The sequence below is a fragment of the Filobasidium floriforme genome, assembly GCF_021052385.1.
Source record: "Filobasidium floriforme strain CBS 6241 chromosome Unknown HD553scaffold_17, whole genome shotgun sequence".
NCBI lineage: Eukaryota > Fungi > Basidiomycota > Tremellomycetes > Filobasidiales > Filobasidiaceae > Filobasidium > Filobasidium floriforme.
Genome location: NW_025763638.1, coordinates 406,425 through 420,311, shown reverse-complemented (window position 1 = coordinate 420,311; position 13,887 = coordinate 406,425). Strand labels below are relative to the sequence as shown.

General features: G+C 52.3%; 7 protein-coding genes across 7 annotated transcripts; 4 read left to right on the top strand and 3 right to left on the bottom strand.

Annotated features, from left to right (window-relative positions):
• Positions 1-1,427: 1,427 nt before the first annotated feature.
• Positions 1,428-2,093, bottom strand: HD553DRAFT_343940 (uncharacterized protein; the record flags this gene model as incomplete). The annotated part of the gene is made up of 3 exons (XM_046182927.1): positions 1,428-1,750; positions 1,810-1,864; positions 1,920-2,093. 3 exons carry the CDS (start codon positions 2,091-2,093, stop codon positions 1,428-1,430), a joined length of 552 nt encoding a protein of 183 aa, XP_046034961.1.
• Positions 2,094-2,856: 763 nt separating this feature from the next.
• Positions 2,857-3,926, top strand: HD553DRAFT_315082 (uncharacterized protein). Its single transcript, XM_046180439.1, has 3 exons — positions 2,857-3,044; positions 3,114-3,162; positions 3,226-3,926. The coding sequence occupies exons 1-3, from the start codon at positions 2,950-2,952 to the stop codon at positions 3,790-3,792; spliced, it is 711 nt and encodes a 236-aa protein (XP_046034960.1). The 5' UTR covers positions 2,857-2,949; the 3' UTR covers positions 3,793-3,926.
• On the bottom strand, positions 3,927-7,644 carry HD553DRAFT_315080 (fungal-specific transcription factor domain-containing protein). The gene is made up of 10 exons (XM_046180438.1): positions 6,995-7,644; positions 5,583-6,903; positions 5,319-5,502; positions 5,072-5,257; positions 4,985-5,014; positions 4,544-4,922; positions 4,390-4,481; positions 4,290-4,329; positions 4,137-4,220; positions 3,927-4,077 (listed from the first exon to the last, which is right to left on the bottom strand). The coding sequence occupies exons 1-10, from the start codon at positions 7,145-7,147 to the stop codon at positions 4,018-4,020; spliced, it is 2,529 nt and encodes an 842-aa protein (XP_046034959.1). The 5' UTR covers positions 7,148-7,644; the 3' UTR covers positions 3,927-4,017.
• On the top strand, positions 7,480-8,859 carry HD553DRAFT_76278 (uncharacterized protein). The gene is made up of 5 exons (XM_046184475.1): positions 7,480-7,745; positions 7,817-7,913; positions 7,978-8,122; positions 8,211-8,545; positions 8,621-8,859. The coding sequence occupies exons 1-5, from the start codon at positions 7,690-7,692 to the stop codon at positions 8,657-8,659; spliced, it is 672 nt and encodes a 223-aa protein (XP_046034958.1). The 5' UTR covers positions 7,480-7,689; the 3' UTR covers positions 8,660-8,859.
• HD553DRAFT_315077 (ankyrin repeat-containing domain protein) lies at positions 8,784-9,969 on the bottom strand. The gene is made up of 5 exons (XM_046180437.1): positions 9,804-9,969; positions 9,701-9,719; positions 9,583-9,625; positions 9,340-9,523; positions 8,784-9,262 (listed from the first exon to the last, which is right to left on the bottom strand). Exons 1-5 carry the CDS (start codon positions 9,873-9,875, stop codon positions 8,876-8,878), a joined length of 705 nt encoding a protein of 234 aa, XP_046034957.1. The 5' UTR covers positions 9,876-9,969; the 3' UTR covers positions 8,784-8,875.
• Positions 9,970-10,235: 266 nt separating this feature from the next.
• Positions 10,236-12,746, top strand: HD553DRAFT_76134 (PCI domain-containing protein). The gene is made up of 12 exons (XM_046184474.1): positions 10,236-10,376; positions 10,471-10,533; positions 10,602-10,904; positions 10,968-11,064; positions 11,135-11,289; positions 11,359-11,402; positions 11,463-11,568; positions 11,649-11,783; positions 11,844-11,956; positions 12,033-12,204; positions 12,271-12,531; positions 12,591-12,746. The coding sequence occupies exons 1-12, from the start codon at positions 10,290-10,292 to the stop codon at positions 12,633-12,635; spliced, it is 1,581 nt and encodes a 526-aa protein (XP_046034956.1). The 5' UTR covers positions 10,236-10,289; the 3' UTR covers positions 12,636-12,746.
• Positions 12,747-12,926: 180 nt separating this feature from the next.
• On the top strand, positions 12,927-13,884 carry HD553DRAFT_343934 (uncharacterized protein; the record flags this gene model as incomplete). The annotated part of the gene is made up of 5 exons (XM_046182926.1): positions 12,927-12,992; positions 13,058-13,304; positions 13,373-13,533; positions 13,595-13,708; positions 13,771-13,884. The coding sequence occupies 5 exons, from the start codon at positions 12,927-12,929 to the stop codon at positions 13,882-13,884; spliced, it is 702 nt and encodes a 233-aa protein (XP_046034955.1).
• Between the last annotated feature and the right edge of the window lie 3 nt (positions 13,885-13,887).

The following is a 13,887-nucleotide window of genomic DNA, read 5'->3' as shown; positions in this document are numbered from 1 at the left end:
CGTAGCTTGCACTCATTCCTGAAAAGGACTGAACGGTAGTAGCGACAGTCCAAATGAAGCTCTTGTGTATGTGGAAGAGGTCTCATAGACACCGTCTCAATCGTAGCGTTGCTGGCGGGCTTTTGGGGCTGGGAAACATGGCTTTCGGCGTTCGAGAGCGCTGGGTCGAGTAATGGCCGGGTTTCCTGATGGCATTCTATGTACACGTAGTGACCATCTCTGGACCTGGAGATCCAGGGACTTTGTACACCAGCGCAATTGTTCCAGTTGCACTCCACAGCCTCTTCAGTAGAGAGATGTCTGGTATGGTCGGCCACTATGAGGCGAAGGAAGTTGAGTAGCCATCGGTGAGTGTCCTGATTTTTCAGGTTCAACCATTCAACCTTGCCGTCCGCGCAGCGAAAGCTCACTGCGCTCGAACGTAGGTGGATGGGGCATCGAATTACTGTCCATGTGTGGTCTTTGCAGTCTTTATGTCCCAATCGAGTGCTGACGACAGAACTCTCAAGAGGACTGTACGTTTAGAGTCGATGGTTGTTCCAGTTCCAACCGATGAAACTTGCCAGGGTTGTGTTAACTGGAGGAGATGATGGGTATAATGTGAGGCGAAACTTCACCAGCCAGAACAATCTGACTGTTGGCGAGCTGTCTAACAAATTGTGAGCAATGTCTCGCGCCGGTATCAGCAACTCCCTGTCACCTGTCGGATCGTCGGGTCTATCTTTCTGACTGACGCGTAGCTTGCGCAAAAGCTATTGAAAGGGCTTGCGTTATCATCCTATAATTTGACTTGTACACAATCATCGAATAACTCACTAGGATCACAGAGAAAGGGTTTGCGACTTCCTCGCCTTGCGGAATCAGATCCATCTTGGGGTCTGATTTGACGTTTGGCGGATCAAGTATGAGTGTGGTGAAGGGGGATTATCCAGGTTGGAAGACCACTTCAACAGCTACGTTTCTATTCACGTCAGACTGGGTCTCATGGGCTGATCTTCGAGATGTTTGTCTCACCGGGCGGGTGCACTTTCCTCTGTCAAGCTAGACCACTGCCTTCGGATCGAGTTTCACCTCGCGCGAGTTACAACTCCCTCCATTAGGTGATACTGTATGGCGTCAAGCGCGGTCGCAACGAGCCGCCCAGTCGCGCTCTCAGGGATTTCAATGAAAGGAAAACAGACGCGCCATGGTTCTGGCTTAGCAGTCAGCATAAGCAGCCGCACAATCGGACTAGTCACGATAACGTAGCGCCTCCATTGCCACCCCAACCGACTTCCAGCTTGACTCGCCCCACTTCCAGTCAAACCCTTAGGGTGTCAGTAATACCGGACATAGTCGCAATGTGAACGCGTGACAGGGTACCATACGGATACAAAGGTACCATAATTTCAGCAGGGATTGAGGTGTAAGGGTTAAGCCAGGCTATCTCATGCCTTTTTCTTGGCAGGAAACCAAATATCGCAGCAACCAGCCTTGCTATATGCGGCCTTCGTTGCCGGATCATCCAAATGCAGAGCCGCTTCTGTGGACGGATCGAACTTGGAGTCGGTTCCGTTCAGCAATTTCTGCACCTCCGCAATAGAAGCGAAGTTGTCGTTGTCATCGCAAAGGTGGTTGATACCTATAAAGACGGAAGCTTTGGCAGTTCCCGGGTAGTCCAGGCCCAATAGTGGTGATCCTCGGTAGATTGAGCAGATCTGCGTTTCCTGATCGTATTCAACCGAGGTCTTCCATGGCAAAGAGGCATTGTCTGTAAGAGAGAATCATCAGATCTTGTTGGTGAACAAGACTTAAGATACCAGACCTCACAATAAGCCAGATCGAAGCAAGCAGCCGGCGTTTCAACGTCGTGCACTACACCTTCCTGTGGTGCGGTTGGGTCATATTGGTCATGTAATCCATGGCTCTCCTAAACTCACAGCAGTGCGCATCTGCCACGAGACGGCGAGACCGTTCACCATGGATCCGTAATCGCTGAGCTTCATGTCTTCCTTAACATCAGTCTTTGCGCCTTTGCAAAGTCCATAGCTGGCGGCTGCGGTATAGGGTACAAGCAGCAAACAAGCTAGCATTGTATTGGAGTAGGGCGACATGGTGTCAGAGGTGTGAGAGTAGGTTGATGGGTTGTAGGAAGCTTGTAGATGTGGACCCTTCAGATCTTTCCGGTGTGTATTAACTCTTGTACCGTGATCACTTAAGTAGGTGAGTGATGTTATCGGTGCAAAATGCCTCCTTTGATCGCCCCCCTGGCTACCTGTTAGACCCTTGATTTCCCCATGTATGAACTTCTTCACCCCGGACCGATTCGTCCAAGCTCAAACAGGGGGAGTACAGTACAGATAGTCTCGATCATGTCACAGCTCATAGGGAGGGACTCGCAACGGAAACAGAGTCCACGCATCCTTGATGTTTGGAGAAAAGCGGGTCATGGGGGAAGTATCATCTCGCTCATATCTTGCGCCAAGTCTCTTTGAGGGCAATGTCGGTCGGAGAAAACTACGTGCAGAAGTGAAGTACGCGAATGGCCACGATCGAATCGAGCAAGTCGTCCCTCGCGCTCATTGCGTCAAAGCAACATCGATCAGCCGAATCCAGTGAAGTCAATTTTTGTGTTCTGGAACAGTTTTCGATGCCCATCCTATGCGCTGTGCCTCTCAACAGATTGTGTTCGGTATCCGGTATATCGGTGTCCATTCCTAACAGTTTCACGCTCCAACAGCGCCACTAATCAAACCTTGTTGGGGGGACCTCTCAGAGAAGTCTCTTTCTGTGCGCGTCGCCCGTCTTCTTCAGTCGTCATCCTGGCATGAATATGACTGAGCTCGATCCAACCTCTTGGTCTATCGTTCGACAAATGACAACGCCTTACCTTTTAAACCTCTGTGACCTTCATACCCATACCTACTCGACACCATCTATTTGAGGATCCGTACGAAACTCCTCGAAAACATGTCTTTCTGGAACCCATTTCGACGCAGCGACCATCACAAAGAGGCAGAACAGGCGGATGAGATCAAGGTCGTCGTCAAGTGGAACAAGGATCGGTAAGTTAATAAGTAGACGCATGCGTCTGAGCGATCATCACTTACACAGCCTGAATCTGTATCTCTCAGCTTCAACATTCCCGTACCAAAGCCTTCCGAAACCCCCCTATCTACTTTGGTAACACTTGGGTTTCCCCCTTTCACAACCCGACTATCGAGCTGATCGAGGCTGTTCGTACAGGTCGCTACCCTTTCCGCTCAGACCGGCCTCTCTGCAGACAAGATCAAGTTGATCTACAATGGCGGAGTGATGAAGAACATGTCGTTGCCTCTGGCCGGCTACGGGTTGAAGGACGGGTCCATGATCGTGCTCGTCGGTTCGAACGATCCCCCCGCTTCGGGAGTGATGGGTGCCGTCAGGGAGCAACAGGTCAAGAAGAAGAAAGAGGAGATCCCGACGACGGAAGACGGGCTCGTAGAGTTCCTGGCCGGAAAGAGAAAGTTCGTCGAGGAGATGAAGCCGGAGCTGGATACGTTCGAGAAGGATTGTCAGACCTACCTGTCGGCATCGCAAGTGGGAGCGGAGGAACAGTCATCAGCGTCGGTGCCGACATGGCAAAAGCTGCAACAGGCTCACGCTAGGATTACGGAGATCTTGCTCCAGCATCTTCTCAAGCTGGACGGCATCGAGATCCAGTCCAGCATGAGCAGGGCCAGGGCCGAGAGGAAGGAGGCCGTCAGGGTCGTGCAGCGGGAGATGGACTCGGCGGACGCAGTGTGGGCAAAGGTCCGAGATCAAAAATCGTAAAGCCGCTTAAATAAAGATGGCGGTACGGAGCGGATGGGAGAGCGGGCATGACGAACGAGCATGTTGTATCGATAGCGCAATAGACGAGCCACATGTGTCCCTAATACAACGGTTTCTGATCTCGGAGCGATAAGAGCCCCGTTCCCTTTCATCGTACAGGGTCGAGCCGGAAATGACTCGTCATTAGATTCGTTTCGGTTTCGTTAAGTTGAAGGATCGGTGTGTTCAGTCCCCAAACATCCGCTTGGAGGCGGGGATGACTTGGACGAATTGCATGTGAGCATACTACGAACAAGGCGGGTCAATATCTGTTCCCCTACAGATTACCGACGATCGGGACTCACGACGTCCCACCACCTCTTGACTTGGTCATTGAAGAATTCCTTGTCGTGAGCGACGGCTGACATTATCCGAACAAGCTTGGTCCGCTGCACATTGGAAGAATCCAAATATCAGTATCCGATGTTTCGTAGCCGCTGATCATTGGTGGTACTGACCATAGCTTCTCCGTTCATAGCACAATGATCAATCGGTGTGCTAGAGGAGCTCGATTGTCGGTCAACGAGGGTCGTCTCAGGCAGAATGATACCCGCTCACCGATGGAGTAGATCACATATCTTGCGACTTTCTGCTTCGCGCTCCGCCGTGACCTGTTCGATGGGAGTGCCCAGCTCCAGCTTGAAGTCGAACTTCAGGGCGCAGCATCGTCAGATCGATTGATCGCAGTTACCAAGCCAACGTCGATACTTACGATCTCGAATTTCGCGAGAACAGCAGTAATCATCAGGTTGACTCGTTGGACAGCAAAGACTTCGTTCGAGTCCACGTTAGGGTCGTGTAGAGTGGTTGGGCGCAATACCTCGGGCAGGCTGTCGAGATCCTCGTCGATCCGCTTGCAAGCGTTTTCAACCCACTCCTCGAGTCCTGGTCTATCCCTCTCTTTGGGGGAGGCTTTATACTGTCGAAACAGTTTCAGGCACTCTCCGAGTGTTTGGAAAAGCCCCGACAAGGACACGAATCCTGTGATGTAGGATGTTTGATTCGCGGGCTGCGGTATCATACCGTGCTTATTGATGAGATCGTCGTCGATGCACTCGGGGAATGGTGGCAATCCTTCGAAATCGTGAAGCCTGTCGATGAACTCCTGCATCAGTACAGGCTACAGCGATGTTTGCAAGAGATCTGCGCTCACATGACAGGCATACCACAACATGCATCGGTTCTGCGCGGACGAAGAGGTTAGCCCCGATGCGACAACCTTGCTACTCGAACTGCTCACTTGTCCGTGTTGTATAACTGCCAGAAGATTCTCTTTCGCAACTCATCTTCGACTCGGTCGTAAGAATCGCCCTCTTTGTGTTGCTCGGTGCGATGCAGCTTCTTGACATAAGCTAGGCGGGCGGCTTCACCTAATGTTGTTGCAGCACCTGCGATGTCATTACAATTCTGACTGTAAAAGTAGTCTCTGTAGCAAGACAGGTGTGAGCGAATAGTGAGGCATAAGAGGTTGTTTCGCCGGTACATACATGATCAAGACCGCCAAGCTCGTCAGGTTTGGTTCTTCGCCTGTCTCCCATCTCGCCTTGCGCACTTGTGATTGAATGACTTTGGACGCATAATGGCATTGCGCTTGCAGAGTCTCTAAGTTCTCCTTGGTATAGCCTATCGAGGTCATCATATGTACCGGAACCTGGCAGATCACGTAGACGACTGCAAACGTGCAAACAGTGTCAATGCATCAGCGTCGCCTCAATCACAAACGTGTCCCGATAGAAGAAGGTCGCTCTCACCAAGACTCAAAAGCAGCGCCCTGAATTCCGGATCCGTCCTGTCTCGTCTATCCAGGAGGTCCGACCTGAAAGTGGGTTTGTGCACGATGGGGACGAGGGCATGCTGATGCTTGAGATAGAGCTGGATGAAGAATTCGACGTTGGTCCAGCTCGTTACAGTCTCGATCTGATGGAACGGCGAATCGCTCCGAGGTGCCTGCGTGAATTGCAATTGCGGCACGCTGCTGCTCAACAGAGTGGGGTCGAGACTCGGATCGAGCAGGGCGTCGAATTGGTACGAAGCGAACGAGTCCCTGTGGGTCGAGCGACCGTTCTGTCCTTGAACCGGAATGCCGCCCGAGCCGTGTCGCTGCAGGTGATTGCCGTTGGAGGAGGTAGCGAAATCTCTCTCCGACTGTCCCTCTCCCATGTTGCCTTTCAGGACAGGCTGATGATCCGATTGTATGAGACGAGTGATGGACATGCTGCTTCGCCTCGAAAAGCTCCGACGGCGATCATCCGAGGGGTAATGACCTGCATCCACACTTTGCCCACCCGCGTAGCTCGAGACCGATCTCCCGGGGCTCAAAAGATCATCGCCTGGACCATACGAAGCTTTTCGTTTGGTCCCTCTAGCCGATTCATGGGCTTGAGAGCGCTGGAAGGGATACTGTGGAGGCGGCCTGGGATACGGATTTCCATAGGCTTGATATGTGTCATACGAGTCTTCGCCTTGCCTGACGGTAAGAAGGCTCTGAAAAGGACTCTGAGCGTCGACAACGCTGCTCGTAGCGCTCTTGTCCATCGCAGCGGGCCAGAGCCCTATCTCGCTTTGACCTCTCGAACCTCGATCATCGTCTCGCGATGTGTTTGGGGAAATCTTGTGAATGTGGGATGCCGGCGTGGGATGTCCATCAGAGTAGGACGGACGAATGTCGATGTTTCGAGTAAAGGGAGAGTTCATAAAGGTCTCTCGGCCGACATCTGGTGTGAGAGCCGTAGGGTCCGGTTCTTCGGCCGAGACGAGCAACTCTTGAGCAGGCAACTTCCAGACGGGCAGGGACAAGTTTGGTTCGCTCGTTATTGCGCTCGTCAGGACCTCCGAGGTGCCCTCTTCAGTCTCGAGCGAACCATCCTTGTTGCCACGGTCGTTCGACGTGCTCGCCTTGGCCGATCCTCGGGCCTTCTCCTCCTTCAACTTTTTCGTGCTGCCCAACGGACGCCCCGGTTTCTTGTTGACATAGTCGTGACTACATTTCACATCGAGGTTCTCACACCCTCGACATCGTTCGCCTGGCTTGGGCGAGGCATCCGACTCGAGGTTGAAGGGTATGCATTTTATCTGCGTTCGGCAGGTTTCCGTCGATCAGTCTGATATGAAACTTGCCGAGTCGGAGTCTATCTACCCCACACATCTCCCCGCGAGTGCTCACCTTTCGCTTCCTGCAGACATCACAAGGTCGTTTGGAGGCCACGAGATTGTTCCGGGGGACGCTGGATTCCCAAAGGGCACCTGTCACCTGTTCCTGCGAACCTGAAGCGGGTCCGCCTGGAGCCTGAAACTCTTGAGTTGTCGAGGACGCCATCGAGAGAGGCAGAGCCGCTGCGCCCGGGATCTTTCGCTATTTTGTCGTCTACGAAACTTGTCGTCAAGATGGAGAAGTGGATGGATCAAGTTGGTATGAGATCCATGACCAGTCACAAGTGAGGAATGTCAAGAAGAGATATTGCTCGTTCGCTTTGAGCCGATCGATCGAGTGCGCCTCGAGTGACCCGGATACGTGTATGCGTGATTGTTCCTTTGAGTATACGAAGACCCTCAGAGTCGAGCTATGGAGCCAATTTGTGGGACCTCGCTCAGCCTGTTGGAAAAGATCTGAACGTCGAGGAGGAGGGTATGATCCCAAAGGAGGGGGATGAATGCGGGTGGGGCACCGAGTGAGGTTAGCAATCAACCTCCCCTCCTGCGTACATCACGTGACTAGTAGACGGCGTACAGGCGGGTCACTCGGGGATCATCCTTACTCCTGCACACTTGTAACCACAGAGACTTTCACCTACTCAGCTCCTCCAGCCCTCAATCACCACACACATCGGCATTCTGTTGCAGAATCCAAGATTCGTACTCATGGCATCCGCGTTCTTCTCCCCGGATCCAGCTTCGAGCTCGAATCTCACCCACAAGTAGGTCAGACTCGCTCGCCAAAAAAGTTTGGTAGCAGCCAGTCTCATCACCCCTTACATCCCCACTACAGCTGGTCAGAAAAGGACGTCGAGGTCGCTTCCATCGCTGCCATCAACTTTTCGAGAGCTTTCTACGAGAGCTATGATAAGCCTGCGGATCGATTACCGGTGCGTTGTCAACTTCGAAACGTATGGATGATCTTTGGCTGATTCTCACTTGTTACTCCTGTAGCTTCTGGCACCCTTTTACCGGGAGAGGTCGAGCTTGGTGTGGAACGGCAACCGAGCACAAGGAATAGTCGAGATCGGAGAAGCGCTGGCGAGGGTACCGCCGAGCAAGCACGAGATCGTAGCGGTGGATAGCACACCGATCGCAGGCAAGTCCCGTTTCCCCCTTTGAGTGCTACCGCTTTAGATTGATACTCACAGCTGTATTCTGATGTGTCTTGTCTCTATAATACATAGGAACGTCACCACCAAGACTCCTTGTGACCGTGACCGGCATCGTACGACACGTGGACCCCTCGAAATTGACCTCGCAAACCATCTCCGCTCGATCACTACCACAACATACCACCGAAACTCTGCCTACCACTTCCCCCGCTGGTACCGAGATCGAGTACGTCATCCCGCACTCGGTGATCTCGCCTATGGTTACAGATGCGGGAGGATCGGGCAAGAACAGGGGCAAGGAGATGATGGACGAGGCGACTATCAAGGGGTTGCCGAGGACGTTTGTCGAAGTGTTCGAATTGGTAGCAAACGAGGAAGGGACGGGAAATGAGAACCCGCAGCCAGGCGTGAGTCTGATATCGTGTGATATCTATGTTTGTGTGTCGAAGGATCGTTCTGATGAGCTTCTCCCCATGTTGCAGTACCACATCCTGAGGGATACTTTCCGTTTCGTAGGCTGAGGGCAAGGAAAGAGGAGAAGGACACGAAGCGCAGATGAGGACTGTCTCAATACGACAACACACTGTATACAACACGATAGATGCGACTGTGCGAATGCCATGCATTTGGGCCAACAGTGAATCACTTCAAGTGCGCACATGAATGCATATTATGATGGTCGAGGTAGAATACAGTAGGGTTAAGGACGAATCTAAAGTTGTGTAAGGACTTCTTGCCTAGTCCGTCCGTGCCCTCTTGCTGTCCGGCTGGTCTCCCTCCCCCTGTGGCGTCATCTCGACCTCTTCTTCCTGCTCCTGAGCTCGTCCGTTCAGGGCTCCCTGCCACCCTTGCAGTACGGCTCGACTGACAATCTCCCTCAGTTCGGCTTCCGGATCGGTCCCGTTCCTCTCGTGGCGCTCCATGATCTCGTTGGTCTGTGCCATCAGGTCGTCGGATATCTGCGAAGACAGTTGCTCGGTCTGGTATTCGGACGGTCGACCCGAAGCGTCTGCGTTGTCGACGAGGCGGATGTTGGGCTGTTCGGCTGTGCCTTCGGTACCGAGTAGCAGAGACTGGAGGTACACGGCTGTCTCGGGGTGTTCTTCAAAGAGGTATTCAGCGGGCTGTGCGGAAGTAGACGGTTGATAAGCTCGAGTTGCTTGCTATGATTTGACTGTGTGACTTGGAGAGTCGAGCTTACCGACTGTCCCTCATTATTTTGTACATCCGCATTCGCTCCGTGCTCTACCAGCCAACGCGCTACTTCGACGCTCTCGACGGTGAAGATAGGTGTCTCACCATCTTCGTCGGCAATGTTGATATCTCCGCCTTTACTGATAAGGTACTCCAGCAGCTCAAGATGTCCGTAAGAGGCTGCTGCATGCCTATGATTGGAGTATTGTGTCAGCTACGCAAACCTGCTTGTGATCGAGGCGTGGCTGACATCGGGGTGTATGTATTCTCATCCTTATCGTTGGGCGTCAATCCTGTTCAAATACAGGAGTGAGCGCTTGTTAGCCAGCTCATCTGAAACTATCGACCGTGCTGTGCTAGTCACCAACCTTGAACCTCGATCAGCTCCTAAGGAACGACAACGCCAATTCAGGACAAGCGGGTTTGACCGTCAGCCATCTCCAAGATGTCTGTGTCGAATGCGTTACCGACCTTGACCCTGTCCAAATCGCCATCGCTCGACGCTATCCAGATGTTTTTTCCGGTGAAGGCTACGCTAGGCATGACGAGTGTATGTGCGAGAGAAGCGATTTGCAAGTGCAGGAATACAGGTTTGATGGCTGGCCGACAGAGACGGTTTGATTCTCGAAAACAGTCGTAGCTGACTACCGTTATATTGGAAAGGCAGAGGGTGCGTATAGAAGATCAACCCTACAGAGTCGGATCGAGGAGGAGGTTTCGGTCAACTGCGAGTCACGTGATCCAGCTGATCTTATTGACGTAAGACTGACGTAACTTCCCGGATGGTTCCCCTCGAGTCTCATCTCCGATCCCGTCCTCTGACGTTTCGCTGACGCCAGCGTCTTTAGCAATGATGAACGCAATGAACATGCTATCGGGACAAGGTAGAAGGCAACATAGACATAGACCGCTATAAGCACCTTTCAACCCGTATTACATTAGATACAGAATAGCAAGATGGCCGAAAAAGCAGCACGAAAGCAGGAAAAGGACTATACCGCCGAGGTGGATACGCTCATCCCCGAGCTGGAAGGATTGGTCAAGGTATGACGAAAGATCTCGTTCGTGATCTACTACTTAGATTCCTGACGATTGCTTCATTACCACTTGTTCTGGAATGGGTTCTGATCGTCGTTAGCAGGATGGCAAGGTGCAAGATACACTGGATAAGCTCCAGGCGATGGAGAAACAGACTCGAAATGTAGGTCGAGCAAGAACCGAAACAGCTAGCCACTGGTTCGCTAATCTGCCATACTTGGCTATCTCTAGGCTGCCGATCTGAGCTCGACCTCTCGACTGTTAGCTCATCTCCCTAAGCTCCTGTACAACCTCCCACCAGCCACCTCCCTGCCCCAACATTTCCCTACGCTGATCACTTCCCTGACAACCTACTCGAGAAAGCACGGTCAGCTGAAAGAAGCCGTCGTCAGGATGGTCGATTCGGCAATGTCGATTTTGGAGGAGATTCAAGGAGGCAAGGGGCGTATTGAGAGGAAGTACGTGGACGCGGATAGTGAGGGAGACCGGTGGTTGGATTTGGTAGACTGCCTGCGAGATATCACCGAGGGCAAGGTAAGCTAGAAATACAGAGATCGATCGAAGATTAACAATCCGTACTGATGACGACTCATTCAGATCTACCTCGAGCTGCAACGTGCGAGATTGACGAAAATGTTGGCCTCTTGGTACGAAGAGCTAGCCGCAAGCGCGCCGGAGACGAATAATCAGCCTGGTTAGTCAGAGTTCGTCCGCCTGCACTACTGGGACTCGACTCATTCTGTGCAATGTGACCTTGCTTGTAGCCAAACCCACGGCTATCCCTTCGCTTCGACCATCAGACGACGAGGAGAGCAAAGCAGGATCGACTGAATCTTCGAAAGAGAAGGAGAAGAGGAAGAATGCCGTGACAAAGAGGGATTACCTGGAGGCGGCCGCGGACTTGATGACCGACGTTCAGGTAAGTTGGGAAAGGTGTGCGTGCACTTTGAGGTAGTTCCTAACCAGAAGTTTGGCTTCGATCCATTAGGTCGAAACCTACAGTAGCATGGACAAGCGAGAAAAGACGGAATTGTAAGCCCACCAGTTTCGCCACGATGTCCGAGTATCATGCTGACCTGCCTTTACATACAGCATTCTCGATCAGATGAGGCTGGAGAGCACACGTGACCAGTGGCCGAGGGTCAGGGTCGGAGGACGTAAAATCCACCGTGGTTTCTTGAAGGAGAAGGAGAATGCGGTAAGTCGTCATGTTCACAACCAATCATGTCTTCCATAATTTTACTTTAACTGACTCTTCCATTCGGTCATCTTCTCCAGGACTTGAAACTGCGCTACTACGACCTGATCATCCAGCTGGCGCTGCATGAGGACAAATACCTGGATGCTTGCAAAGCTTATCAGGAGGTCTGGGACACCGAAGAGGTCAAGGCGGATCCCGAGAAGGAGAAGGAGGTCCGTCGCAGCTTGCGACATGTCGTCACAATCAGTGCTGATCATGTGTGTGATTTGCAGGCCATCGAAAACATTATCGTCTTTATCGTTCTGGCACCCTACGATAATGAACAACACGACATGCTGAACAAGCTATACGCCAACACTAAGTTACAGAAATGCGTGCTTCACTAGTCAGTCATCTCACTAAAACATCAGGTACAACCTTTTCACTGATGCACGCATACACTTGATTGTTCCGGTCTACAGCGAGCTCCTGAAATGCTTCATCACGAAGGAGCTGATGCGATGGCCTGGTATCGAGGCAATCTATGGACCCACCCTGAGGGAGAGCTCTGTGTTTAGCCAGTCAATTGCCGAAGGCGAGGCGGACGATGGTACTAAAAGGTGGAACGCCTTGCACCAACGGGTCATTGAACACGTAAGTTCCAGGCGTCGCGACCATTAAATGGTCTGTATCTCAATGTTTGACTTGTTACATATGCAGAACATCCGTGTCGTCGCTTCCTACTACACCCAAATTACGTTGCCTCGCTTGACGGAACTTCTGGACCTGAGTGCGGCTGAAGCTGAGCGAACACTATGCCGATTGGTGACCGACAAGGTCGTACGGGCAAAGATCGACCGACCGGCTGGTATCGTCGGCTTTTCGCCGAGAAGCAACCCGGATGAGATTCTGAACGCGTGGAGTGGAGACTTGGGCAAAATGTTGGGACTGATCGAAAAGACCAGTCACCTGATCAACAAGGCAAGTCCATTTCATTCGTTCTTGCGAACGGCATACGCTGACCAGACATGCTCCGACAGGAGTATGCGATTCATGCGGCACGAGCTGCGATGGCGAACCGATAAAGCAAGCCGATTGTATCCCTTAGGCCCCTTGACGACATTGCGATGAACATGCTATGCGATTGACCTTTCGCGGCGACTCGTGACCGAAAACATAACGTGCGATGACACTGGCTGCAGGTGGCATCGCGCTAATGACGAGTAATCAAAGGATCGCTCTATTGTCACCGATGCTTCTTGGTCACAGGTATCTGCTAAGATTCGTGTCTATAAATGAGGCTGATCCATACATGCGCTTTGAGATACCGGAGGGGGTTTCAGAAACCGGAATCGCTCTTCTCATCGAACCGCAAGATGACGAAGAAACTCGATGACCAGGACAAGCAAGATGCCATCAAGATCATCTTGACTGGGTTCAACGTAAGCACATTGACATGGCGCAAGGCAGGACACACACACATGACGGTCATTGTGGCTTCTTATAGACCACCGGCAACTGGGCCGCCTACGATGTTGCGAGCACGTTGCAAGGACTAGTCTCTGCCGATGTCAAAGGTTCGTCCAGCAATGGCGGGAGAGACCTCCACATCGAAACGGTCATCTTGCCGCCTACCTATGAAGGCATCTCCACAAAGGTTGCGGAGCTTCACGCGGACCACAGTTGGGACTTCTTGATTCACGTCGGTCCCGGACATGGTTCGAGCAACGAATCTCGAATCCCGAAAGGAGCGGGTAGGTCATAATTCGACAACATTTGATCCGGCAAGCTGACCTCTTTCACTTCGCGCTTCGATAACAAGAACGAATGGGTTACGATGAACTCGACGCGGAAGGACAGTTTGCGCCCATGATCAACCCGCTTCGAGGGACTCGCGGCCTGGAAGGCAAAGGTCGCAAGTGGCACACAACGGTCGATGTGGACGGACTCGTTCGACATCTCACTCAGACCAGAGGTCATCAGGTATGGTACATGGCGGGCGTCCCAAGAACTTTTTATCTGACAGGACTTTCTCCGCAACTAGGCGATTAGCTCGTGCGACAACCCCGGCCTTGGTGGAACTGGCTTTGCGTACGCCAGTAGTCTCAAGGCTGCTAGCAAGAACGGCGACGGGGTCAGGCCGGTACTTTGCTTCCTGGTACGGACCCGACTCTGGACTTCGTTGTCACCACAGACAGGCTAACCATCGCTGTGAATCAGCGTCCCGGAACCGACAACGTCGAACCGTCTGGTTCTGCATCGCAAACGAAAGAGATCCTCCTGGACATCTGCGATTGGCTTGCATCGAACACTTCGAAAGGAAAGTCTCAGTGAAGA

What these genes read in the sequence shown, in the direction of transcription:
- HD553DRAFT_315080 (XM_046180438.1), bottom strand. Translation starts at nt 7,147, where the DNA reads ATGGCGTCCTCGACAACTCAAGAGTTTCAGGCTCCAGGCGGACCCGCT. An exon ending in GGCGCTGCTTTTGAGTCTTG is followed by an intron (nt 5,503 to 5,582) that starts GTGAGAGCGACC and finishes GCACGTTTGCAG; the next exon opens with TCGTCTACGTGATCTGCCAG. An exon ending in TGTTGTGGTATGCCTGTCAT is followed by an intron (nt 4,923 to 4,984) that starts GTGAGCGCAGAT and finishes GTTCATCGACAG; the next exon opens with GCTTCACGATTTCGAAGGAT.
- HD553DRAFT_76134 (XM_046184474.1), top strand. Translation starts at nt 10,290, where the DNA reads ATGGCCGAAAAAGCAGCACGAAAGCAGGAAAAGGACTATACCGCCGAG. An exon ending in AGCTGGAAGGATTGGTCAAG is followed by an intron (nt 10,377 to 10,470) that starts GTATGACGAAAG and finishes GATCGTCGTTAG; the next exon opens with CAGGATGGCAAGGTGCAAGA. An exon ending in CAGAAATGCGTGCTTCACTA is followed by an intron (nt 11,957 to 12,032) that starts GTCAGTCATCTC and finishes TCCGGTCTACAG; the next exon opens with CGAGCTCCTGAAATGCTTCA.
- HD553DRAFT_76278 (XM_046184475.1), top strand. Translation starts at nt 7,690, where the DNA reads ATGGCATCCGCGTTCTTCTCCCCGGATCCAGCTTCGAGCTCGAATCTC. An exon ending in GGATAGCACACCGATCGCAG is followed by an intron (nt 8,123 to 8,210) that starts GCAAGTCCCGTT and finishes TATAATACATAG; the next exon opens with GAACGTCACCACCAAGACTC. An exon ending in ATGAGAACCCGCAGCCAGGC is followed by an intron (nt 8,546 to 8,620) that starts GTGAGTCTGATA and finishes CCCATGTTGCAG; the next exon opens with TACCACATCCTGAGGGATAC.
- HD553DRAFT_315082 (XM_046180439.1), top strand. Translation starts at nt 2,950, where the DNA reads ATGTCTTTCTGGAACCCATTTCGACGCAGCGACCATCACAAAGAGGCA. An exon ending in GTCAAGTGGAACAAGGATCG is followed by an intron (nt 3,045 to 3,113) that starts GTAAGTTAATAA and finishes TGTATCTCTCAG; the next exon opens with CTTCAACATTCCCGTACCAA. An exon ending in AAACCCCCCTATCTACTTTG is followed by an intron (nt 3,163 to 3,225) that starts GTAACACTTGGG and finishes CTGTTCGTACAG; the next exon opens with GTCGCTACCCTTTCCGCTCA.
- HD553DRAFT_315077 (XM_046180437.1), bottom strand. Translation starts at nt 9,875, where the DNA reads ATGCCTAGCGTAGCCTTCACCGGAAAAAACATCTGGATAGCGTCGAGC. An exon ending in GAGAATACATACACCCCGAT is followed by an intron (nt 9,524 to 9,582) that starts GTCAGCCACGCC and finishes CTCCAATCATAG; the next exon opens with GCATGCAGCAGCCTCTTACG. An exon ending in AAAATAATGAGGGACAGTCG is followed by an intron (nt 9,263 to 9,339) that starts GTAAGCTCGACT and finishes ACTTCCGCACAG; the next exon opens with CCCGCTGAATACCTCTTTGA.